Source organism: Polypterus senegalus, chromosome 10 (assembly GCF_016835505.1).
Source record: "Polypterus senegalus isolate Bchr_013 chromosome 10, ASM1683550v1, whole genome shotgun sequence".
Taxonomy (NCBI): domain Eukaryota; kingdom Metazoa; phylum Chordata; class Cladistia; order Polypteriformes; family Polypteridae; genus Polypterus; species Polypterus senegalus.
Genome location: NC_053163.1, coordinates 86656410 through 86682543, shown reverse-complemented (window position 1 = coordinate 86682543; position 26134 = coordinate 86656410). Strand labels below are relative to the sequence as shown.

General features: G+C 37.4%; 1 protein-coding gene and 1 long non-coding RNA gene across 6 annotated transcripts in view; one reads left to right on the top strand and one right to left on the bottom strand.

The window, feature by feature from the left end:
- The window catches only part of LOC120537284, a 90758-nt gene that overhangs the window by 32873 nt on the left and 31751 nt on the right, over positions 1 to 26134 (bottom strand). The window lies entirely within an intron of this gene.
- Positions 1 to 26134, top strand: part of si:rp71-46j2.7 — a 55647-nt gene that overhangs the window by 13221 nt on the left and 16292 nt on the right. For all 3 annotated transcript variants that reach the window (XM_039766104.1, XM_039766105.1, XM_039766106.1), the window contains exons 5-10: positions 400 to 559; positions 4420 to 4469; positions 5023 to 5123; positions 16180 to 16278; positions 23460 to 23558; positions 25848 to 25970. In XM_039766104.1, the coding sequence (XP_039622038.1) occupies positions 400 to 559; positions 4420 to 4469; positions 5023 to 5123; positions 16180 to 16278; positions 23460 to 23558; positions 25848 to 25970 (632 nt within the window). The remainder of the gene's footprint in view (positions 1 to 399; positions 560 to 4419; positions 4470 to 5022; positions 5124 to 16179; positions 16279 to 23459; positions 23559 to 25847; positions 25971 to 26134) is intronic.

Below are 26134 nucleotides of genomic sequence, written 5' to 3'. Positions count from 1 at the left end.
TACTAATGAAGCACTGTGATGAGAGGGCTTTCACGTTTAAATGAATGTTAATTTGGTGTTAGTACTTGTTTTTATTGATCCAGTAGAGTACCATTTTCTTATTTTGGGGTTACCCTACAGTCTACTGTTATTTCTTTACTCCTTTTGTCCTTTACTTGTTCCATCTCTGCCCTGTCCCAACATGGTATTTTATTTTTCTGGACCTGCCACAAGTTTTTAATGCTATGCCCACAAACTGCTGTAATGAACAGCTAAGCTGAAGTAAAAATAATGTCATGACATAGTAATTACAATAGCTGTCATGTCACTTTTCCAGGTGTTTGGGAAAAATATTTGTTGTTTAGTGATTGTTAAAATTGAAAATGTCTCGGTTTCAGTCATGTTTGTCACTTTTTGCAGTGCAGTCCATTGTAAATTTGATGTCAGATCCAGATTTTATCAACCAGCGGCTTATCAGTATCTTGAGTGACTCTGAATGTGAAGTGTCAAATCAGCAACAGTTTGCAGTTGAAATGCATGGCAACTTTCCACAGAAGACAGGAGATGAAACTGAGCAAACGTAAGTGCAATGTAGTGTTACTTGACCTGCAAACAAGAGTTCTAAAAACAGTTACATGAAATTAGTAAATACACATCATGGGATTTCTTGACTGCTTTAACATATTTGAACAAACAAACTTTGGACCTTCATGCACACCAGTACCTATAGAAAAAGGTGATATACAGTACTTGAATCAATGACAAATAAAAGTTACATGTTGTATTCATTCTCATAATCTAAATGATCAAAATACAGATTTGTCATATGGAAAAAGTAAGTACAGCTTTACATTTATCATCACTTCAAATTCATAAAAATAGAATCATGTGTTCCAGATTATGTGCCAGTGATGAGAAAATTCTCAGGGAGTATGCAGGTGTCTTGTAGAAAGCCGACTAGATAATGAACAAAACATTGTTCACTTCAAACCATAAGTAATACTTTGATTCCAAGAACTAATAATTTTAATTAAATAGATAGGTCAAAGTCAGCTAATGTTTTATGGCGTTGGAGCCACTGTAAGATGAATACCTTGTAGAGGATAACTTCTCGCTATTATGAGCTTTTCATACTAAATTTGGTAAGAAAGTGTAGAGCACCATCTTGCACATATATACTCACACACAGAACTCTGTGTGGTAGGGGCTGGTAAGCCAGCATAGAGGCTACCTGGGAGCAAATGAAATGCTGTATTGAAACCACAAAAAGCTTAATAACTTAACTAACTAATAATTCATCTTGAACACATGAATTACAAGATCAGAATTCATAAGGTACGCACCTTTTTCTATAAGAAAGAAAAAGTTAGACTAAACTTCCGTAATTTATGCTTTGTGTTGTTTATCTATTTATCTATCTATCTATCTATCTATCTATCAAGCATGTTTGAGTTATTTATGAAAATGAGCCTATCACCATGTCAAACCACAACATAGAAATGCAAATGTTAATGTGTAGACTTTTACTGATTTATGAAATTCGTTCATAAACTGTACAGATCTCTTCACATTTCCAGTATCCTGGCCAGAAAGTGAAACAGAAACCTCTCTCTGAGCCTGTATTAACTTGGTGTGCACTTGAATGTGATGATGCTTTAATTAATTACCAGCTTTGCCGAAGGTAAAATCGATAATTAACTGAGCTATTACAAAGTAATTAACTGAGTGAGCATACACCAATTTCCTACATTATTCTTCCATCCCTGTGGGTGGGCAAGTTCTAGTTAATTTTATTTCTATAGCTCCAATTTTAAAAACAAAAGAAATGTAACCAATTGTACCTTGTATGTTGTATATCACTTTGGATATAGGTATCAATCACATAATTAATATGAATAAATTGATGAAGCTCCTTACTCATGAACATGCTATGCTTAATTTCTTAGCAGACATCTACTGCTCTTGATTGTACCATCCTACCTGGCTCTCTAACAGAAAGCTGGGGTTTTAGCAGGACAGCCAGAGGATTTCAGTAGGTCATTCCTAGTCTCAGAAGTGATAGGTGGGCCTTTACCAGAAAAATGTCCTGGCTGGGTCTTAAAAGTCCCCTCTGGTCACCATACTAGGGAGTTTGGAGTCCAGTGCTTAAAGTGAGCCGGTACTCCATGCCAACACTTTTATGTTTGTCTGTTAGGAGTACTAGGAACTTTCCTATGTACCAGCAGTATTTAAAGACAGCCCTTATGTACCAATAGACTGTGCCAGCTCTTCTACTTTTTACTGTTTGGAGTATGGTCACTTTTTTCAGTACTCCATATTGGCTTTTCTAACTTCTGGACTATAATGCCATATACATTAACCTGCAGCTATCTAACCCAGAGTCTCCAATCTAAAAATATCTCCATCTCCTAGGTTATATATGTACAAAGGGTGCCATCCTGGTATCCTACATAAAATCTGTCCATATTCCAGATTAAATATGTGTGAAGGTGACTCCAAACTCAACCTTTAGATGAAGAAGCCAAAACACCTGGAGTACCGACAGTTTTTTTTTTCACTTCAGCCATTTTATTAGTGTCCATAGGTTGGTGTAGGATTCAACTAGCAAAAGAAAGAGTGGCCAAAGGTTAGCGATGAGGTAGGAGGAGCAAGCTGGAGACCTGTTTGATGGAAAAGTATAATAGGCTCCCTACATATAAGATAAAGATACTGCATGTGGGGCGGCACAGTGGCGCGGTGGGTTGCGCTGCTGCCTTGCAGTTAGGAGACCCGGGTTCACTTCCTGGGTACTCCCTGTGTGGACTTTGCATGTTCTCCCTGTGTCTGCGTGGGTTTCCTCCGGACACTCCAGTTTCGTCCCACAGTCCAAAAACATGCAGGTTAGGTGCATTGGTGATTCTAAATTATCCCTAGTGTGTGCTTGGTGTGTGCGTTCTGTGGTGGGCTGGCGCACTTCCCAGGGTTTGTTTCCTGTCTTGCGCCCTGTGTTGTCTGGGATTGGCTCCAGCAGACCCCCGTGACCCTGTAGTTGGGATATAGAGGGTTGGATAATGGATGGATGGATACTGTATGTGTTTAGTTATCACCCGAGTGCCTGTCAGTTGTTTATTTTACTGATTAGTAATCCAGTCTCCCATACCATGTACCCTTGTGTTTTGTTATCAATTATTTGTTAAAAAAACAACTTTATCTTGGCTTCCTTGGCATTATTGGGTTTCATAATCAGCTTGAGAGTGCTCCCTATAAGTCACAATATATAGTCCTTCATTATCAAGCAAGATATTGTTGGTTCAGGTTTAGAAATGAAGCGTGAAGCACAAGTAGAGTGAAAACTTGCAAGCTAAGTTCTTAGAGATCATCTAACTTGGCAGTCCAAAGCAGCCAACCATCTGTACTAGTTTTTAAGCCATCTACCAAAACAAACTGACGGGCAGATCAATGGAGACAGACAAAACATTATCAGATGCTGCATCAAGCTTAGTCGATGCACAGTAAGAGCAGTACATGTCTAGAATCACTAGGGTCCAGTCCATCTTTCTTCTTAGGTCAAAAAAGGTAGCAGCAACATCTATGTACTTGCTGCAAATTCATGATTCACTCAGCCAGACATTTGCATCACACAACACTGACAACATGAGACATTTCCATTGCACCTGGCACCATTGTTTAATTGTTCACTCAATTACATAGATATTCCTGCTTCAGCAAAGTTTGTCATTGAGAGAAAAAAATTAAAAACCACAAATTATTCAGAACAATTCAAAGATAAAATAATTAATAACAATCAAACAACTGATTGGTATAAAAATAAAGTTACTGAGGCAACCTTTTAGTATATACTGTATAGTATTATGTTCCTATACATATTACTAGAAATTGTGCCAATGTATTCTAAATATAGCAAGAATGTATATCTTTAATTTGGACTTGACTGAGAAGCTCATAGTTGGCATTATACTGAAATGTTGTTCAGTAGGTTAACCGATGCGTTGGGTTACCCTGTTTGAAGGAAGATTTACTTACATTTTCTTGTTCATCAATGACCCCAGCCAAATGACTACTGTAATTTTCTGCTGTTTTCTTTGGTAAATGTACAGGTTCATTGGTAACTCAAAACCGTCCTTACCTGGGTAAATGTGGATATGGACTATGACTAACTCTCAACGCCCATGGTTTATTCCTCTCTTAAAGTACTTATAGGTATAAATGTTCCTAAAGGTGATTGACAAATAATATTGAAATGATTCTGTAAATTTTGAACAAAAAATACATATCATAAAACTTTAAAGCCATTTATGGCTTTAAAAAAGCAACATAATTTAAAATGGAAATATGTTATTGTAATGCTTAACATAACAAATGAATTACTTGTTTGTATGTTTTGAGATTAAAATGTTATGATTATTTTGGTTTCTTAGTAGTTTAAACAATTCTTTACAGACCACCACCTGAAAAGCAGGTTAAGGTTGTGCCAAAGAAGAAACGTAAAGGTGCGTAGATTCCTTATTTGATACTATAAAGGGCTGTTTGCTGTATTTATTGATATTTAACAAACACTTTTAGCTACAGTGCGCACTTCAAGGTGTTTAATTTAAAAATATATATAAAATGATACTATATTGGAGTTAACCATCATGGTTTTTTGGTTTTATAATCAAATTAGCTACCATTGAATTAAAGTAACAGTTTTATAGGCTTAATCTTTACGAATAATTTATTTCTAGGGATTAAGTTAAAATTTCCTTATTGACTTACTGATTGCTTTAATTAAATAAGGGGCACACTTGCATTGTTTCTTTTTAAATTTAGTAGTTCAAGTAGTAGTGGTATTACCACATGTACAAAGTACAGTGAAACTGATTTGATGCGGCTAAGAAACTGAAATGGTGATTTGATCAAAAATACTAAGAGTGTGTTCAGATAATGGTAAGTATGTTTTATTTAATCATTTACAGCTATTATTGCACTTGTATTTATTAATAAATGATCACAAATTAATCACAATTTATTTGGTCTTGTTTAACTTATTTATTTACTTTGTAGAAAGAATTAAGAAGTTTGCAAGAAGGTTTACAAATGGATTATTCAAAAGTAAACGTAACCGTGCACAACCTGTTCAGCTTTCAGGCACATGTATGCTTCAGGTAAGTATGTTAGATTTCTCTGATATGTATGTAAATGTTTGATCGCTTGTAATTTGACCTCTCCAAATTAGAATCATTGCGGTTATTGAACTATCTGGAGTATAAACACATGTTTGGTCTCTTTGTAAAGGTAACATTCTCTAGTTTCACCCTTAGTAGTCAGAATACCTGTAGGTGTGACTGATCAAAAGTTATGCACATTGGAACTCACAGAAAAAATGAATTTTTTTGTTCTCGCCTAAGTTTTTTTGTGAAAATAAAGGCCTCTATAGCTGCAGTAGGTAGGTGGGGACAGAAACACACTATGTACCAAGAGAATAACTTGTTGACTACTCACATTTCAAATTTGAAAAGAATGCCTGTAAAATGACATTTTACACCAGTTTTTATGTGGGCATGTCCAGGTGCTTTTTAGTGGGACCTATGGTTTATCCATTATCCACATTTTGGAACGTATGGAAAAAGTGTAATAACTTTTAAATGCTTCAACCCACATATATCAATGAGGGCTCTACTGAAAGCTTACACCTAAAGGAATCTATATCTACATACAGTGTCACTCTATTAGTTATGGAAATTCATATTCCATAATAAAAACAATAAAAAATACACATTTCAATATAAAAATAGTCAAAACAAGTCTTATGGGCCAAAAATATATATATATATTTTATTTTTTACTTTTTTTTTAATAAAATGCACACAAACTATATACATTTTTTACAAACTGTTACAACACAGCTCAGCGTTTTTCCATGTGCCACTGATTGTAGCAATCCCACCAGGCAGAAAGCACAAGGGCGTGTCACATGTCGCTCTCTGCCATTAGACGTCTCCTGGTCCGATTGATCACTGTCACGCCGCGTACATGCCTCTATTACTTAATCGAGAGTGTATTTACGTTTATCTGTACTTTTATCCATATTTAAAATGCGAAAAAACTTGGTGAAATCACAATAAACAACCACGCACCAAGTCTGCAGACTGGCACAAATGCCAGCTTCGCGCAGCTCCGATCGGTTTTGTTTACAAGTTGGTATGGCAAGTTACATATTGGCGTGCTCAGCTGCTCATTGGCTGTAAGTTTGGAGTGTCACTCACAGTGTCCAATCAAACTGGTAGATTCTACCAGGGTTTGGAGTTGTGCGTCATCGTTCAGCTGTCTGTGACACTCGTTGGCTATACGAGGTGCCAGTCACCCCCCCAGACCCCTCGTAATTGGCCAACTTAGGTGTCAATCAGAAGCTAAAACTTCCGTGTAACATGCTTTAGCATGGTTATTGCTGACAGAAACAAATTACGTCTGATATGACCAATAGAGTTGAAAAAAAAATTTCGGAGCTAGTCTCAAGTTAAGAAACGTTTTCTGGAGTTTTTGTTCCTTTGAGGATATATCGTGTGTTTTGGACCTAATTGTTTTACTGGATTATATTCCCTGGAGCCTTACGGACAGAATGAGATTAATATTGCTCAGAAATATTGATGTTTGACTTGCAGAGAGCCTTCAAAGGTAGTCAAAGGTAGGAAAAGTCAGCTCTTAAAAGTATTTACTTCTCTGTAAAAAAGGATTTAGTGTCAGTGCTGTGGTTGTTGTGTGTCAAAATGGTTTATATCATCGGAAAGACGAGACTCTGAATTTTCATTTGATGTGTAGTATGTCGAGGTGCATGACAGAGGGGCATGCACACATGGCTGTGACATGATTGTGACGTTGTCCAATTATCGTTATGTACCGGGACCGTTACGTGTGCATGTTAAGTGTTGTTTCCCCCTTTTTATACAATTATTCCTGGCTTTTATGTCTTTATATAGGGTTTTTAGTTCAAAGAATTTATCTGTAATGTTGTTTTCTGGTTATGACTATGTAATGATTTTATGCTAATTCTGAATGAAATTTCATGGTGTGATTTGAAACAGAGACCAAATAGCTAACATCTTCATTGACATCTTAATAATGTTTCACTGAGAGAATCTGTGGTCCCTGCCAAAATGGCACCAATTTAACACTGATATACCAGCAAAGTTGGACACCAAATTTGAGACTTGATTTGAAGTAGAAGTGAGAAGCATAGGGCTTAAAATTCCGAGGAGGCCTAGATGAGCAGTTAGTGTGTCCTGGGAATGTGTGGCTGTGGGTTCAGTTCAGGATTAAATCAACTCATACCTCCAGGAGAATGCCTTCCATGTGCTGAATGAGATCAGGGATACTGAGTCCAAATAAACCCTGTTCCAGTCCTCAAATGTGAAAACAGCTGCTAAAGCTGTGGTCTTAAGGCATTTGGGGCATGTGATGGTGGCATCCCTAGGACTTGATGGTGGATACTACAGGTTGGGGAAGCTGTCAGACTGAAGAATGGTGCCTTCAGCGAAATGCTGTCTGTGGGATCCCCTGATTTGGTTGGGATATGTTGAAAGGTTAAGAGGACTGCCACACAAGTGGTTGCAGAAGTGAAAGCTTGAGTATGGGAGGAGTTTTGGAGAGGCCATGTAGAAAGACAGATAGCCGCAAGGCTGTATTGGCAAACAATTCAATGCCTCAGTAGGGAAAGACATGGCCTTGCCCAGACTGCGTTAAGCAGGATGGAGAGGTGCTGACCTTTTTTGGGGAAACTGTTCATTGGTGGAAGGAACAATTTGAGGAACTCTTCAGCCTGGTGGACATGCCCTCCTGTGCAGTGAGGGGGTTTCCCATCACTGTTATTGAAGTCACTATTAATTGTCCAAGGACTTCATGGTGGTAAGGCTGCTGGGGTGAATGAGATATGACAAGTGATGTTGAAAGCTGTGGACATTGTTGGAATAGTGTGGCTAATGTCTCTATTTAATGTCACATGGAAGGTGGGTAAAGTACCCTTGAACCCAAGGACTGGTGGCCTTTCAGGTAAGGCCTATTCCAGGTTGGTGGAGGGGAGTCTTTGTCTAATATTTGGGACTAAGATAAATGAAGATTTTGGAAGTTTGATAAACTACATGTTTTGTAGATTTGGAAAACACATATGATCGTGTTCTTCGGCATGTGTAGTGGGAGATGCTGCAGAAATATGGGCAACAGAACCACACTTCTGTGCTGGTCAATTCCTATATGGACATACTGGCAGCTAACAGCGTCAGATACCATCAAGACTTTGTTTTGTTACTTTTCCTGTTTATGGTTTTCATAGACAGAATATTAAGGTGCAGTCCAGGATATGTGGATGTCCAGTTAGGGAAGCTATGGGTAGCATCATTGCTTTATGCATATGATGTTGTTCTTTGTCTCATTTGACTATGACCTTGGGCATGCATTCGAACAATTTGCTGCCTAGTATAAAGTAGCAGAGAAGAGGATCAGCACCTCCAAGCCTGAGGTCATTGTTCTATTCAGAAAAGACTGGATTGCTCTGTACTTGTTGGAAGGAGGGGGGTTGTTGTTTGGTTAAACATGCTTTAGGGGAAAATACCTTTAGTGAAGGAGTTTAAGTATTTAGGGATCTTGTTCACAAGTGATTAAAGAAGTAATCATGAGATAGATAAGCAGATCACGGCAGAGGCTCTGTGAGTTCTGTACCAGTCTGTGGTGGTGAAGTGGGAGCTAACTCTATGGACAAAACTCTTGGTTTACTGGTCAGTCTACATCCATGACCTTACCTAAGTTCATGAGCTGTGGGTAACAATTGGGAGAAGCTCAGCAATTCAGGACAGCCTCAGAGTAGATTTGTTGCTCTTCCCAATTGGTAAGAGCTAGTTGAGGTGATTAGGTCATATTGTAAGGATGCCCCAGTCAGCTCTCCCGGGGTTGCTCTAGGCATTTCCTACTGGGCGGACACCTTGTGGCAGACAAAAGACACACTAGATGGATAATATCTCTTGGCTGGGTTGCAGATGCCTGGGAATTCTCCAGGATGAACTGGAATCTGTAACTGGGGAACAGGGAAGTCAGTGCTGACTTGCATGTCCTGCTGCTGCCACCTTCATTAAGAAATGTGATGTAAGAAAATAGGAGCGACAATATTTCTTTTGACCCAAACAGAAATATGTTCACCTGCTTACATGTTAGCTAGAGCTGCTTGTAAGGAACAACAGGATCCAGAATACATGACAGGAATAGCTGAGTATGATGGCAGAGCTGACCCTACTTAATAAGCAACATAAGCAGTAACTAGAATCTCCCTTTCAAATTACTTTTTTAATGCAGTTTGTCTGAAAATGAACTTTAATTTCATAAATTCATTTATGCAGATAAAAACATGAAAAGCTATAAAACAACAGGATACCATTCAGTTTATCAGTTCATTTGGTTAACTAATAGCTAAGTTGCCCAAATACATCACCCAGACACTTAGAAGTTTAGGGTTTCCACTTGAACTGTATGACTTAGTAGTTTTTAAATTTCCCCAAAACAATTTTTGCATTGAATTGCTTTGAATGAATTCTGCTGGATAAACTTTATCAATGCCTTTGATTATTTTGATGAACCAGATTAAGCCCTCACACAGTTTTCTCTGCTCAGACCAAGATGTTTAATTCACTGAGCCTGCATTGTAGGGTAAGTTAACATCAATGTTGCCACCAAAAAGAGTATATCCTTCAAGAAGAGAGAAATCGTTAGCTTTTTTTTCAGTAGCATTATTTTTTTAGTTTTGGCATTTAATTAGAGATGCCACACTGTATATTAAAGCTTGTCAGTAAAATTATAATATTCTGGATCTCGAGGAGGCATTAACAGTACAGTATACACTTTTTAGTATCTTGTGTAATGTTAAGGAAAACATTAGCCAACTAGTAATTTATACAGTATAATTTAAAGAAAAGAAGCAGATGTTTAAAAAGTTGCTGTGATGAGTGGTCAGTCTGAAGGAGACTGAGACTGCAAAGTGGTGGCAGGGGAAAGTGTAGTTAGGCAGCATAGGATGGTGTTGTGTAGGATGATGTTGCAGATCAAGAAGAGGAGGAGAGTTAGGATAGAGCCAAGGATCAAATGGTGGAAGTTGAAAAAGAAATACTATAAGTTTGAGCTCAGGGAGGTAAGACAGGCACTGGATGGCAGTGAATATTTACCAGATTGCTGGGCAACAAAGCAGAAGTGGTAAGGGAGACAGCTAGAAGGATGAGACTTCTGGACAGTGGAAGGAGGATAAGTAAACCTGGTGGTGGAATTGGGAAGTACAGGAAAGTATACAGAGGAAGAGGTTGTTGAAAAAGAAGTGGGATGTTTAGACAAATGTAGAAAGTTGACAGGAATACAATGACATAAGGCATAATGTGAAGAGAGAATTGGCGAAGGCTAAAGAAAAGATTTATGATGAGTTATGTGAGAGGCTGGACACTAAGGAGGAAGAAAAGGACCTGTACTGATTGGCTAGACAGAGGGACTGAACTGCTGAACTGGGAAAGACATGCAGCAGGTTAGGAAGATAAAGGATAAAGATTGAAATGTACTCACAAGTAAGGAAAGTGTGTTGAACAGATGGAAAGAGTACTTTGAGAGGTTGATGACTAAAGAGAAAGTTGGATGATGGGGAGATAGTGAATCAGGGAGTGAAACAGATTAGCAAGGAGGAAGCAAAGACAGCTATGGAGAGGAGGAAGAATGGAAAGGCTGTTAGTCCAGATGGCATACCTGTGGAAGCATGGAGGTGTTTAGGAGAGATGGCAGTGGAGCTTTTAACCAGATTGTTTAATGCAATCTTGGAAAGTGAGAGGATGCCTGAGGAGTGGAGAAGAAGTATATTGGTACCATTTTTTAAGAATGAGGGAGATGTGCACAACTGTAGTAACTACAGAGGGATAAAACTGATGAGTAACAACATGAAGTTATGGGAAAGAGTAGTGGAATCTAGGTTAAGAAGGGAAGTGATGATTAGTGAGCAGCAGTATGATTTCATGCCAGAAAAGAGCACTGCAGATGCAATGTTTGCTCTGAGGGTATTGATGGAGAAGTATAGAGGAGGTCAGAAGGAGTTGCGTTGTGTCTTTGTGGACTTAGATAAAGCATATGACAGGGTGCCTAGAGAGGAGTTGTGGTTCTGCATGAGAAAGGAGAATAGCAGAGAAGTATGTAAGAATGGTACAAGACATGTACGAAGGAAGTCTGACGTTGGTGAGGTCTATGGCAGTAGTAACAGATGCATTCAACGTACAGGTGGATTACATCAGGGAACAATGATAATGGACAGGTTGACAGATGAGATTAGACAGGAGTCCCCATGGACTATGATGTTTGCAAATTACATTGTGATCTGTAACAAGCGGAGGGAGCAGGTTGAGAAGACCCTGGAGAGGTGGAGATATGCTCTCCTATGCTCTGATCTAGAGAGGAGTCAGTAGGAACAAGACAGAATACATGTGTGTGAATGGGAGGGAGGTCAGAGGAATGGTGAGAATGCAGGGAGTTGAGCTGGTAAAGGTGGAGGAGTTTAAATGCTTGGAATGAAAAGTACAGAATAACAGGGAGTGTGGAAGAGAGGTGAAGAAGAGAGTGCAGGCAGGGTGGACTGGGTGCAGAAGAGTGAGTGTCAAGAGTGATTTGTGACAGACGGGTAAAAGCAAGAGTGAAAGGGAAGGTCTACAAGATGGTAATGAGACCAGCTATGTTATATCGGTTGGAGACGGTGGCATGGACCAAAAAAACAGGAGACAGAGCTGGAGGAGGCAGAGTTAAAGATGTAAAGATTTGCATTGGGTGTGACAAGGGTGGTCAGGATTAGAAATTAGTACATTAGAGGGTCAGCTCAGATTGGACATTTGGGAGACAAAGTTAAATAGTCCAGATTTATGGTTTGGACATGTGCAGAGGAGAGGTGCTGGGTATATTGGGAGAAGGATGTTAAGGATGGAGCTGTCAGGTAATAGGAAAAGAGCAAGGCCTAAGAGAAGGTTTAGGGAAGTGGTGAGAGTGGACATGAAGTTGGTGGGTATGACGGAGCAAGATGCAGAGGACAGGAAGATATGGAAACAAATGATCCACTGTGGCAAACCCTAACGGGGGCAGCCAAAAGAAGAAGACTGTGAGGAGTGGTCCATGGCGCAGTGCGACTTTTAAATAAATAATCGTGTCCCTGTAAAGGTGTATTACTCCAGTTAGGTGTGGGTGTGCATGAGTGTATTTTGATCAGCAGTTAATTGAGGTGCAGGCTGATCACGCCACACACATGTACATAGAAGGTGAATCAGTTAGGTGTCTCAAAGGGGCATACCTGTACCCAGTTAGGCAGTGGAGATAAAATGAGCCTACACAAGATGGAAGGGGAATGAAAGGAAAAGAGAGGTTCAAGAAAGCAGAGGAAGAGAAGAGCAGGAGTGAGCAAGAGCCAGTGTGATGGGAGGAAGCAGGCGGACAAAAATGGAGTCCTGGGAGATAAACGTGTGGCCAGCCCAGGAGCAACATTACTTTGGAGGGACGGAGCGAGAGTCCAAAGGGGATGAGGCTTGGCAGTGCCCTGTGGATCAGCAAGAGATGGGTGGTGGGAACACGAGCAGGACACCATGGTTTTCTAGGAAGCACCTCTGGCGGTCTTTTCTGTCCATTGGTATCAGGCAATTCGAAGCTTCAACTCGATATACTTGTTAAGTTTTGATTGATTGCCTGTATTATCCGTCCTATGAACCTGTATACTTGTTTTTTATGTTTCCACTGCTGTATGCATTTGAATTTTCCCGTGGGATTAATAATGTTTTATCTAATCTTATTTAAATTTCTAAAAATAAATACAAATATCCATCAATTTAATCTTTTAGAACATTTTTTTCTAACACTTCAACTTTTGTTGGGCATTTATACATAGTATTTGTGACCTGTTATGTTGGAGTGTTCATATGCTTTTTCATAGAGTCTTCCAAAGTATTGTGTTTTCTTTGATTTTGATCTCCTGGCTTTTGACTATTTCTGGTCTGGTTATTGGATTGGATTCGATTGGACTGTGTTTCAGTACTTTGTTTCTTAACAATCTTTTGAGTAACTCCTTTTTTTCTTTTGCTCCTTTTGAGCCCTTTGTGATATATTTTTTTCTTTTTAAATAAAAATATTCATTTGCAAAGTTTCCCTGTTTAAATTGTCATTATGCAAGTCAGAGCATTTATGGTTTCTCCCTCTTGTGAGGTGTTTATGGTATTTTGAGACTCCAAAGTATTCCTTAAACTTTAAAATCCAGTTTCCCCATTTGTTACTCTTGCTTGGGCCAAAGACTTAGCAATCAGTTGGGGATAAGCTAGATTAAAGGTGAACTATAATAATTTTATATTTGGCTGACACATTTCCATAAGAACTTAAAAAATCAGGATACAATAGAATGGTTTACAGATTATTTATACAGTTAGAGCAAAGGTGGGTTAAGGGCCTTCATGAGGGTCAAACAGTAAGCCAGAGGCTGGAATTGAACTAGAAACATTGGGGTTTAAGGTCCAATAATTTTGCTGCCACATTCCACTACTCATTGCAAGAGGTGGTATCAGACATTAAGTTCTCTTGGACATATTGACTTTGCTCTTGGCTTAGACATTACTGGACTTTTTACAATGCTTTCAACTACTGTATCTTTTGAATTTTAGGAGGTCTTCAGCCTCTTATTGCTCTCTCCATTAAATTCTAAATTATTAGTTTTGGCTACATACACTCATGTCCATAAGTATTTGGACAGAGACAAAATTTTCATAATTTTGTCTCAGTACATCACAACAAAGTATCTGAAACAAAGCAATCAATATGAGATTGAAGTATAGACTTTCATCTTTAATTGAAGGGGTTTAACAAAAATATTTGTATGAGCTATGTAGAAAAGACAGAAATTTTTCTACATAGCCACCCATTTCCAGGGGTTCAAAAGTATTTGGACAAACTAAGATAACCATAAATATAATGATCATTTTCAATATTTGGCTAATAATCCCTTTACAGTCAATGACTGCCTGAACTCTGGAACCCATAGCCATCTCCAAATGCTGGGTTTCCACCCTACGGATGTTTTACCAGGCCTTTACTGCAACTGTCTTCATTTGCAGCTTTTTCATTGGATTTCTGCCATCAATTTTTCTTCAGCAAGTGAAATTCATGTCCGATTGGGTGGAGGTCAGTTCAATGACTTGGCCTTTGAAAAACAGTGCACTGTTTTGCATTGAAAAGCACTTGGTTTGTTTTCGCTGTATGTTTTGGCTTATTGTCCATCCGTACTGCGAAGCATCATCCTATCAGTTTTGCAGGATTTGGCTGAATCTGAGCAGACGGTATAGCCCTTTACACTTCAGAATTCATCCTGCTACTTGTGCCAGCAGTCATATAGTCAAAAAACACTAGTGACTGACTTCCATTCGCAGCCATGCATGGTCATGTCATAAAACTGCCTCCACCATGTTTCACAGATAATGTGGTATTCATCAGATCATAAGCTGTTTCTTCTCTTCCCAATACTCTTCTCTTTCCAACATCCTGGTATATATTGATCTTTACTTCCTTTGTCCAAAGAAAATTGTCCCAGAACTGGACAGTCTTTAAAAAAAAGTTTTCTGGCAAGGTCTAATCTGTTCTCCCTTTGATTGAGGTTTACCAGTGGTTTGCACCTTGTGGTATACCCTCTGTCTTTACTTTGATGAAGTCTTCTCTTGATTGTAGACTTTGGCAATGATAGGCCTACCTCTCAAAGACTGTTCTTGGTTTGGCTAAATGTTTATCTAGATATTCTGGTGTTGAGTTCATGAGTGTGTTCCTTCTTTTAAAGAATGTACCAAATGTTTGATCTGACCACTCCTCATGTTTCTGCTATATCTCTAAAGGGTTTGTTTTGTTTTCTCAGCCTAATGATGGACTGTTTTTACTTGTATGGACAGCTCTTTGGACCTCATGTTAAGAGTGAACAGTAACAGCTTCCAAATGCAAATTCCACACTTGGAAACAATTCCAGACTTTTTACCTGCTTAATAGTTAATAAAATAATCAGGGAACTGTTCCCACTTGGCTGTGGAACAACTTGTCAGTCAAATGTCCATATAACAGTACTTTTAATCCCCTTGAAAATGCTATTCAGAAAAATGGCTATCGTTCCTAAACAGTTCATATGATATTTTTGGTAAAACCCTTAAATTAAAATCGAAAGTCTACACTTCGATCACATAATGATTGCTTTATTTCAAATCCATTGTGGTGGCATACAGAGCCAAAATTATGAAAGTTGTGTCACTGTCCAAATGCTTAAGGAAACTGACTGTAGTTATCTCATAGCCTAATTGTACCAAACACAAAAAAATCCTGTACCACTCCCAGTGTTGCAGTGTTTTAGGAATATGGTAAACTACTTAAAACTGGAAGGTATAATACTTGCTCAACCACCTATCCTACATGATCCGGAAGACTTTTTTTGGATACAGGTCTTTACTTTCACCTGCCAAAGCGATCTTAGATTTTAGATATTTTGTTGTCTGTTGTTATCTCCTAATTAATTTAAAGGCAGAAAAGTAAAAGGAAACGCAGATATAATATGAAGCTAGGAAAGAATAAGTACACTATCATTCAGGGTATCAGTAGTGTTATTGTATTGTATGACTTCTGAGAGTGTAAAGAAATTATAAACAAATACTAAAGTGCTTCCCAAAATAATCAAAACAAAGCACACAAACACATCCACACATCTCCAGTTCCTGACATACAGCATGTGTATTGAATGTTCATCATGCGTAAAAACGGTATTTATTTTGATTTACCACTTTTAAGATTTGGGACAGCATTCTGAACTTTTTAAACAAAGGCAATTTGAAAATGTGAAGGATATTTTCAGATAAGAAAGTGAAATTTGCCTTGCCTATGTACAGGTGCGTAAAACCTCAATGTGTCATGTTGCAGTTACTTAATTAAAAGAAATTACAAATTATGGCTGTGTACTACATCAGATTCAAGTGTGCTTTACTACTGTCACATTATTCAAAGACAAATAATTAGGCATTTGCTTCTGGAATTTCAGCATAAGTGAGTTTAAAAGTTTTCAGTGGCCTGGTTGGTCTACTGCTTTACTAAGATACAAAAATATAACACTTAATATTATTCTGTCTTTTTTTAAATGTGTTACTTATTTCTATTTATCTTCTTTTCCAGGATGCTGACATCGAGTGTGATGGCATGGAATCTACTAATAATTTTAATTGTCAGTTCATTAGCTGTACTACGGAAAGTTTGCATATGGCTTTTACTGAGGTGAATAACATGTTTTTACTAATAACAATGCTTTACAAAATCAAAGGATTTTCTTACAAATATGTAGTTCAGGAGATTTAATGTCTTTTATATTTAAAATGATGTCAGTATTTTATTCTTAAAGTATACTTTTCTCTTTTGTGAATATATAGTGTTCATTGTCCCTTGTATAATTATATTAGTTTGACTAACTGGCACACTTAAAACAGCACCTAAAACATGCATCCATTCACTCTGATTACATTTAATATCATTCTTTTTCCTCACTGCCGTTAAGTATTAGTTTCAACAGACATTAAAATCGGAGATGTTATAAGACAAATTTGTTAATTTTAGGCCATATTGAAGAATGGGATGCCTTACTACTTCATTGTGTATATGTGTATCACAAGCATAAATGAAGTAAAACCAAACAGTGACATGGTCTATGAAGCTGGAAGAATAGGGAAAGACTATCTTAAGAAAAGCAGAAAACTTCATCAATATCCCAGACAATTTACATAACAGTGTACAATGACTGTTAGTTTTCTCAAAGACCCCCTTGTAATTTGTGTTTCTTACTGTAGAACCTCAGTTACACTACCACATGCACGGTGTGCATGGTCAATGTTTGCTAGCTATAAAGATAAAAATATTGTAGGGAAAAATAAATATTGCCAGCCGGAGCAATGATTGGAGTACACAAAGATTGGCATTAACCAAAGGCGTAGATTGACAGAAAAAGAAAGGGAATCAAGTGTGATGAGCAAGTGAACTGTGGAGTGAAAGCAGAAAAGGATGTAAGATCAGAAGGAAGACAGTAGCAACCAAGTGTGCTATATAGGGGTTGATGGTGATTGTTGACTCACCAGGCACCAGGAGAGTGAAGAGGAGGAGTAAAAGGTGTGTCTGAGAAAAACCAGCAGTAGCAGCTCACTTCAATCAGCTAAATGCCATCAACACTCAGTTAAAGAGCCCCCAACAGCCAGAACAGCGTGCATAGTTCACAATGTTATTTCTTTGAACCTCTTTTTTCCTGCACCATTCTTGTATCTCTCCTGTTTTGAACCTCACACCCTAATAAACTGGTATTTTCTTGGTTGACTACATTCAATAACTTGCATGACTCCCTTTCCTCTACCCAAGGCTTCTACAATATATAGATTACATTTGTATATACAGTAGTTTAGCTGGATTGCCTTTAAAATGAGTCTCCATTCAAAGTAGAGATCAGATGGACTCCCCACATACACACAGCAATTCTGGGTTTAATGATCGCGCTTGTTTATCTGCACAACACAGTATTTAATATCATGGTAAATGTCTGATGAATTCATAACAGACTCACAAGCTGTTGCAGCCATAGCGCTCAATTTTTAAAGCTTCACAGGTGGCCACCCTTCTGTGGCTTACCCGACTGCTAACACCACCCTACACAATGCTTTATCTTTTCCGCCAACTTGTTGCATGTGAAAAGAAAATGCACTTGTATTTCTACTTGTGTTAAATGTGTTCTACTTGTGCTAAATCTGATTGAAATATGCCAGTCTACAGGATACCAAAATAGCATCTGTAACTACAATATAAAAAAATGTCTACCACGATTATTTCTGCATTTTAAAAGTGCATTTTTGGTTTTATTGGCTGAACTATGTAATAATTTTAAGCTTAAAGAACCAATTGAATAGTGAGAAAATTCTATATTTAAGCTATTACTGTTTATGTTTTTATCACTAAGAATGTCATTGTGCCATATGTTGTGATTATGAAATTCAGGCAATAGTAAAAAATAAATTTAATTACAAAACACAGGCTATTGTTTTAATATGTTTAAAAAAATGCAAGCAGTGTAACAGCACTTGCAGAATATATTCCATCCATCCATCCAATTTCTAACCCGCTGAATCCGAACACAGGGTCACGGGGGTCTGCTGGAGCCAATCCCAGCCAACACAGGGCACAAGGCAGGAACCAATCCTGGGCAGGGTGCCAACCCACCGCAGGGCACACACAAACACACCCACACCCCAAGCACACACTAGGGCCAATTTAGAATCGCCAATCCACCTAACCAGCATGTCTTTGGACCGTGGGAGGAAACCGGAGTGCCCGGAGGAAACCCACGCAGACACGGGGAGAGCATGCAAACTCCACGCAGGGAGGACCGGGGATGCAGCAAAAGTACAAGAGGGTGAATATCATTTGGGGGGCTTTACATATTTTCAGGGTATACTGAATGACCTTGAGAAAATAAAGGTTGAGAACCACTTATTTAGAAGACCAGTAAAATAAGATACCTCCTATTTTGGTCACTAGATTTCTAATGAAAAAATTGTAAAGGTTAAGCTAGACAATCCACAAAATCATACCTATGATATAACAAGCCACAAAGTGAAATTTAAATCAAGGAGTGTTAACAAAATGAGAACTAAATGGAAATGCAAGATTCGAGACTGCAACATGCTGAAGTGATACTTAAGAGTACTTTAAGCTTTTTTCCCCATCATTGAGGATTTTTACATTTTTTTTCTCTTGTACAGGATGGAAAGTAGTTGAATGTTTGGGGAACTGTTTGGAAAGTTACTTGTTACCTTTACTTGCTCTTTTACTTCATAGAACAGTGCTTAGTGAAAAGCTAGCGCAATTAAAGAGGACAATAGCATAAGAGTTCATTAATAGGAAGAATTAGTAATTACTTGAATTATTTACATTACTTCATTTAAATTAAATAAAAAGAGTTGAGCAGTTTAGTAATCTAAAGCCAATTATTTAAAATGAGGCCAGTACAATGCAGGTCATTTTGGAGGAGTCAGTCCACCTTGAAGGCTACGTCTGCAGGAGATGCCAGCTGATCCAGCACCTCAAGCTAAGGGTCGCTGAACTGGAGGAGGAGTTGGCTGACCTGTATTGTAGCAGAAAGTTGGTGGACCTGGCCTAGGTGTCTTTTAGAGAGATAGTGTGCACTCCTGAGGTGGTGAGGGAGGAGACTCCAAATCAGACAGGTGGAGATCGGTGAATCGCAGCCTCAAGGTGTAAGGCAAAGCACACTGTCTGGTGGCATCAAACTGTTGTAGGGTCCTTTTGGAGCTGGGTGGTGTCTCTGAAGAATTTAAGATGGTGGGCAGGCATGAGGAACCCCAGTGGGCCACCTCAAAACCAGTAACCAGAAAGAGAGAAATTGTGATAATGGAAGAGTGATAGTAACATAAATTCTAACACAAAGTTTAAGCACAAAAGTAAAATAAGTAACACAATAAAACAGCTTGCCTTAATGCTATAAGTATTAAAAAATAAACAAGTGAGTTGGAAATCTATGTAGCTGAGCATAATTATCCTATATTAGCAATAAAAGAAACCTGGCTAAATAACAAATATGGGGATAAGTATAACATAGATGGGTACACATCTTTAGGAAAGACAGACAGAACAGTAAAGGAGGATTGCCATTTATATAAAGCAGAATTTAAATGCAAGTTTCTTCAGTCGGATGATGAGCCACATCTTAGTTAGGACATCTGGATTCATCTGGAAAGCATAGACAGAGGCCTTATTTTAAGAGTGTGCTATAGACACCCCAATGCAGACAGTAATTTCAATATGCATTTTTTAATAATATTAAAAAGGCAAGTTTACAGGAGAATATTGTAGTCAAGGGGGACAATAACTACCTGAATATTGACTGGGATAAGTTTGCAAATACTGCAGCACAAGAGCAGGAGAAAGGCACTATATAAATAAAATATAATATTTGTAATTAGCAACTGTTTTTAACATAGTATGTTAAAGCACCAATGTGAGGAAAAGTCTGTCTAGATTTAGTGCTTTATAATAACCAGGACTGAACCGCTAGAGTCATGTGACCATAATATATTACAATTCTTAGTGTGCTGAAAGAGCACAGATGGAAAGGCTAAAATTGTTAACTTTAACTTTGGAATGGCAAAATGTGAATACATGTGGCTAAGGTCTATAAGGGGTAAACTTGGATACAATTTTAAATTTGGGGACAATCAAGGAAATATGAAACAGATTAAAAAATGTTTTACACATAATGCAGGAAAGGTACATCTCAACAATTGGAATTAGTGTAAAATTAAAAAAAATATTCTGCAATGGGTAAGGAGGTAAAAAGAAGCTGAAAAGAAAAAGAAAACAGCTGTATAAGGTGTACTAAACTATATATATATATATATATATATATATATATATATATATATATATATATGAGAACATGAGTACAACCATCAAGAAAGATATTAGGGAAGCTAAAAGGCAGTTAGAAAGAAATATTGCAGATAAGGTGAAAGTTGAAACAAAGAGATTCTTTTACTAATTTAGTAGACAAAAACAGTCAACGAGGAAGTGAAGTGTATTAGGAATAGTGCAGAGGAACAGACAGGGAAATAGCAGATGCTCTAAACTTGCATTTTTCTGAGGTCTTCACAAGTGAGGAAGCAGATAACCTCCCAGAGATAAATAGGAATACTAAGGAGGAACTGCGTGATTTGGAAGTTGTAGAGGGAGACATACTGCTTAGATTAAATACGCAAACAAATCATCAGAACCAGATAATGATTAGTCTCAAATGCTTAAGGAAGTTAGTGAGTACATATATAAACCCTTGATCTATATTATTAGGAAGTCACCATGCACCTGGGAAATTCCTAAGGACTGGTAAATGGTAAATATAATCCCTTTATATAAAAAGGGTGATTAAGCTGATGATACCAAGCTTGGAGGATTAGCAGATAATTTAGAATTAGACTTGGACAGCACACAGGCTTGGGCAGCTTTCTGACAAATTAAATTTAATGTAAGTAAATGTAAAGTATTACATGTGTGAAGTAAATATGTTAAATCTCAGTATACAATGGGAGGTCTGAAAATTGACAGTACATTCTATGAGAATGAATTACGAGTCATACTACTCCTGTCACTATCAACTTACAGTCTGTGTTCTGAAGCCATTAGGAAGGCTAACAGAATGTTAGGTTATATATCATTATGTGTAAAGTACAAAGCAAACAGTATCATGCCGAAGCTTTATAATGCACTGGTAAGGCCTCTTCTGCAGTACTGTGTACAGTTTTGGTCTCAAGCAACAAAAAAGACATAGAAGTGCGAGATGTCCAGAAAAGAATGACTAGGCTGATTCCATGACTTTAGGGGTTATGTTATGCGGAAAGATTAAAAGAGCTGAGCCTTTTCAGTTTAAGGAAAAGGAGAGCAAGAGGTGACATGATTGAAGTGTTTCATAATTATGAAATTGTGAAACTACTTATGGGGTGTGTTGATAAAGGGGATGAGACAGAGGATAGGCGTCAGGTGAACTTTGTTTCTTCATGCAAAGAGAGTTGTCTGCATCTTAACAAAAACAAAACCAAGGAACTGGTCACTGATTTTTTCTACACCAAAGAGTCTCTATGTCTGGTCACTGTTCAATGAGTGGGTGTAGAAATGGTCCACTCCTACAAGTACTTGGGTATCCACATTAATGACAGTAGCAAAGGAGAGAATTAAAACAATACTGAATGTCATTATGAACAATGCTGCACATCCTCTGTCTGACACACTAACGCTTGATACTTTCAGCCCATGAATAATTCAGCAGAAGTGTCAAGAAATGCTACTGGGGCTTCTTCATACAATCAGCATAATGCCTTACTGTGACTGTGACCACCAAGTCAGAAGTTTTTTTTTATTTTTAATTTTCTGGCTTTTTAGTCATTCTGTTGTATGTTCAGACCATTGTGTGAAATTGCACATGCACTTCAGAACAGGTCATCCACCTGAAGCTAAGCATGTTTAGGCCTGGCCAGTACTAGAATGGGAGAGCGCCTAGGAAAATCTTGGGATGCTACTGAAAGAGGTGTTGGTGAGGCCAGCAAGGGTGCTTACCCTGTGGTCTGATTGTGAATCTCAATGCCCCAATGCAGTGAGAGGGGCACCGTACTCTAATAATGGTGACGTTCTTTGGATGAGATGTAAAACTGAGGTCCTGATTCTCTATAGCCATAAAAGATCCCCAAACATCTTTCATAAAGTGCAGTGTGTATCCCGATGTGCAATACAGGCTATATTGGCCTTCATGGCCTAGTATTTCTGGTCACTAGCCATCCCCTGTCTTTAATTGATTATCTCTCTGTCACCACTTCACCACCTAATAGCTCAAATATTAAACATTTGTGGTGGCTGAAGTGGCTTCCCACTCAATATGCAAAGCTTTGGGTAGTGAGAAAAATGCTATATAAATATAAATTATTATTATTTATTTATTTACCATTTATGTATGTATGTATTTATTTAAAGAGCTTCTGTAAAAGGCCCTATTTCCCCATGAGGAGAAATTAAATTCTCTTTGTCTTAGGTCAGGCTCCACTCGGGTGAAAGATGCTCATGCAGAACAGCATTCTTGAAAAAATGTATCCACTTCCCCAAAAGATTTCTAAACATGATATGCAGTAATTCTACTTTTACACAACTCTTCTTGTTCAACTATCATTTTGTTGTCTGTTGTTTTCTCTTAATATTTAAATGTGGAAAGGAATGACAGACAGAATGTGAATCTAGGAAAGGATAAGTGCACCATTTTACAGGGTATTAGTAATATTATTATATTCTTTGGCTTCTGAAAGTCTAACGTTATAAATGAATGCCAAAATGCTTCAAAAAATTTCAAAACAATACACAAATGCACTTAGACACATGCATGTCTTGACATACAATAATGTATTGTATGTTCATCATATGAAAATAAATATTTGTTTTGATTTAGCTCTTTTATTTTAAGGTTTGGGCCTACTGTAGGAACTTTTTGAACAAAGGTGATTTGCAAATGTAAATGTTAAAGCACCAATGATAAGATAAATGACATTTGTCTTGATATCTAAAGGTGCCTGAAACTTCAATACTGTATGTAATTTTGCTGCAACTTAACAAAAAGAACACATAAATTGCAGCTGTGTGCCACTGTAACTTTAAAAGTTCTTTACTACTGTCATTAAATTTAAAAAATACTGGAACCTTTGACAAATAATTAGGTATTTATGTTTAGAAAATCACTGGCCAGTTTGAAAGCTTTCACTGGGCAAAGTTTGTCTACTTGTTTACTATGACATTTAAACAAAATATGACTCTTTTTTTGATTTAATATCACATTGTCTTTGTAAAAATATTTTACTCCTTTTTATTTTCTTCTCCAGGAGAGTGACATCGAGTGTGATAGTGTGGAATCTGCTGATAGTCTTGATTTTGTTCACTCTGTCTGGCAAGGGGAAAATTGGACGATGACGGTTACTGAGGTGAAGAACATGTTTTTCTAATAACAATGCTTTTAAAAATCAAAGTAAATTGCCATCAATATTTTATTCTAAAAAGAACACATTTTTCTTTTGTGAAAATGAAGTGTCCACTGTGCCGTATGCTGTAATTAAATTATTTTGAATAATTAGTATGTTTTAAACAACACATAAGGCATGCGATCTGATTACACTTAATGTGTGCATTTTTCCACACTGCTCTTATCTTGATAGTGAATGCTTATTTCTTGCTTATTTTCTTGGCTGTATAGAAAAATCCACTGAGATCCCTTACTATTTCATTGAGTGTCACAAGCATACCGGAACTAAAACCGCACACTGACATGGCCTGTCAACCTGGAAAAATATAGAAAATGCACCTTAAGAAAAGTATAGCCAACTTAGGGGAACAGAATTAGCACTAATAATAAACACTTGACCCTCTATAATCACTGCAATGATCTAAAAAAAACAGTATAATAAGAAATTTCCTCTTTCATCACTTGGTTTCTAATTAATGATTGCATGGTAAGGGTTAAGCTAGACAATAACAAAAATCCATACTTAGTTGTGTTAACAAAAGCAGAACCAGATTGAAACCTCAAGATATCACTGCCAACATTTTTGATTAGTACAGTAAATGCATTTTCTATTTAATTATTCTTTTCTTTCAAAATATTAGTTTGTTCTTTTCCTTTACATTTGCCACAGAGACATAGATTACTGTCTTGCATTAACAAAACAGAGTTCTCCCCTTGGTGATATAAAAAATGAAGACCATAAGATCACGTAACATAGCACGTGTCACCTGCTGCATTATATGCTACTGATAGCACATCCAAGGATAACGTGGTAGCCAATGCTAACATCTGTCTCACTTCCAATCCAAACTCTGACTAGCCACAACATTACATTGTAATGTAACTTGTCCCTGTCATGAATTGAGAGAACTTTTCAGGATACAGTCTAAAGAATGTCTTGGTTTGACTAAAACAGAAAGTGGTTACACTTCTAATTTATTGAAACAAAACAAAACCAAATAAATTATAGTCAACAGTCTTAGCCAAAACCTCCTCTTGTGCTAGCCCCAATTTAACATTTTGTTTAAAGTTTGTGTATAATGTACTGATAGCACAGTGGTAATTTGTTAAGTTGCTTTACAGGTTCTGGGATCTAGATTAGATTTTTGGTTCATGGAACTGTCAATGGCATTTTGTCATTTTCCCTGTACCCTAAAAAATTACTGTATATGCTAGTATTCTGGTTTCATCCCCAAAGATTGCTAAGATTGCTTGGTTAGTCTAATTGTCAACTATAAATTAGACATGTATGGATATTCATGGGAGCATCTGTGTGTGGTGATGTATGTATTAACATCTCTTTCAGCATTCAAATCAAATGTACATGTTAATATGGATTTGTAAATTGGTTTGGTTTGATTTGAGTGTTTTTATGTGTTTGTTTGTTATATAGTGGTCTGGCATCAACCAAAGCTCTTTTACTAAAGCTTCTGAGGTTGGCTCTAGCTATGCCTTTTTACAAACCTGTCATTAAATAAATAAGTGTGTTTGTAAAGTGTCTAGTTTGATGGAAAAAAAATGAACTACACTGCAAATAAAGCAAATGCCATACTTTAATTTGTGCTTCACTGCTGAAATTTGAAATATAATGCTGCATTTAAGGTATGAAGAAGTTACTTTACTTGGTTTCAGGTTTGAGGATTATTAACACCCAAGGAAAATTACAGTGGAATAAGCACATTTATCATATAAATTTAAAACAAAAAACTGTATTAATTGCTTGGCTTTTATCTTGCAGTAAACCTCTGTGTTTTGCAACATTTGGAGCAGATGGGTCACAGAGCAGCATTATATGCCTGTGTGCATTCTTGTAATTTTGGCTGTTCAGCCTCCCATACCTATTTAGTACTACATCTCCAAATATAGGAACTACAAATTTGGAAACATGTAATGAAATAACAGAATCACATAACCAAGGTGTGAAGCGATAAAATTACTCAGGTATACAGTACAATAAAAAATGGTCAAAACAGAGAGATTCCGTCACTATTCCTGAAAGATCAATAGTAGCATGTCGCTCTGGAGGCTCTCTGCACCTTCCTCTGCTCTTATGATGTTGTTCTTTTCAAGGTGTTGAAACAAGCACACTTAGGGTTTGAGGTCAGGGGCTCTCCTGCTTGTTTATGTGAAAGTGTCTCTCTGCTTTTTGGAGAAGATATTCCTTAAGTTGTTATTAATGTAAATAATTTATCTGTACATGACACTTTTCCAGCTGTCTTTGGAACACAAAGAGCTCTCTTGCACACTTCGCCTCCAAAGAAGAGACGGCATTACTTACTTGGATCTGAAAAAGTCACTGAACGATCTTGAAAATCTTCGGAGAAGTACTAACCAGGTATATTTTAAATATTGTCAAAAGAGTTTCATTTGAATCACATTATATCTTGATGCCATTCCAGACTCCGCTAATCTTGTACCAAATATACAAGGAAACACAAGTTACTCTGTGCTTCCTGAACACACCTGTGATTTTTTAAATTTACTATACATACAGTATTC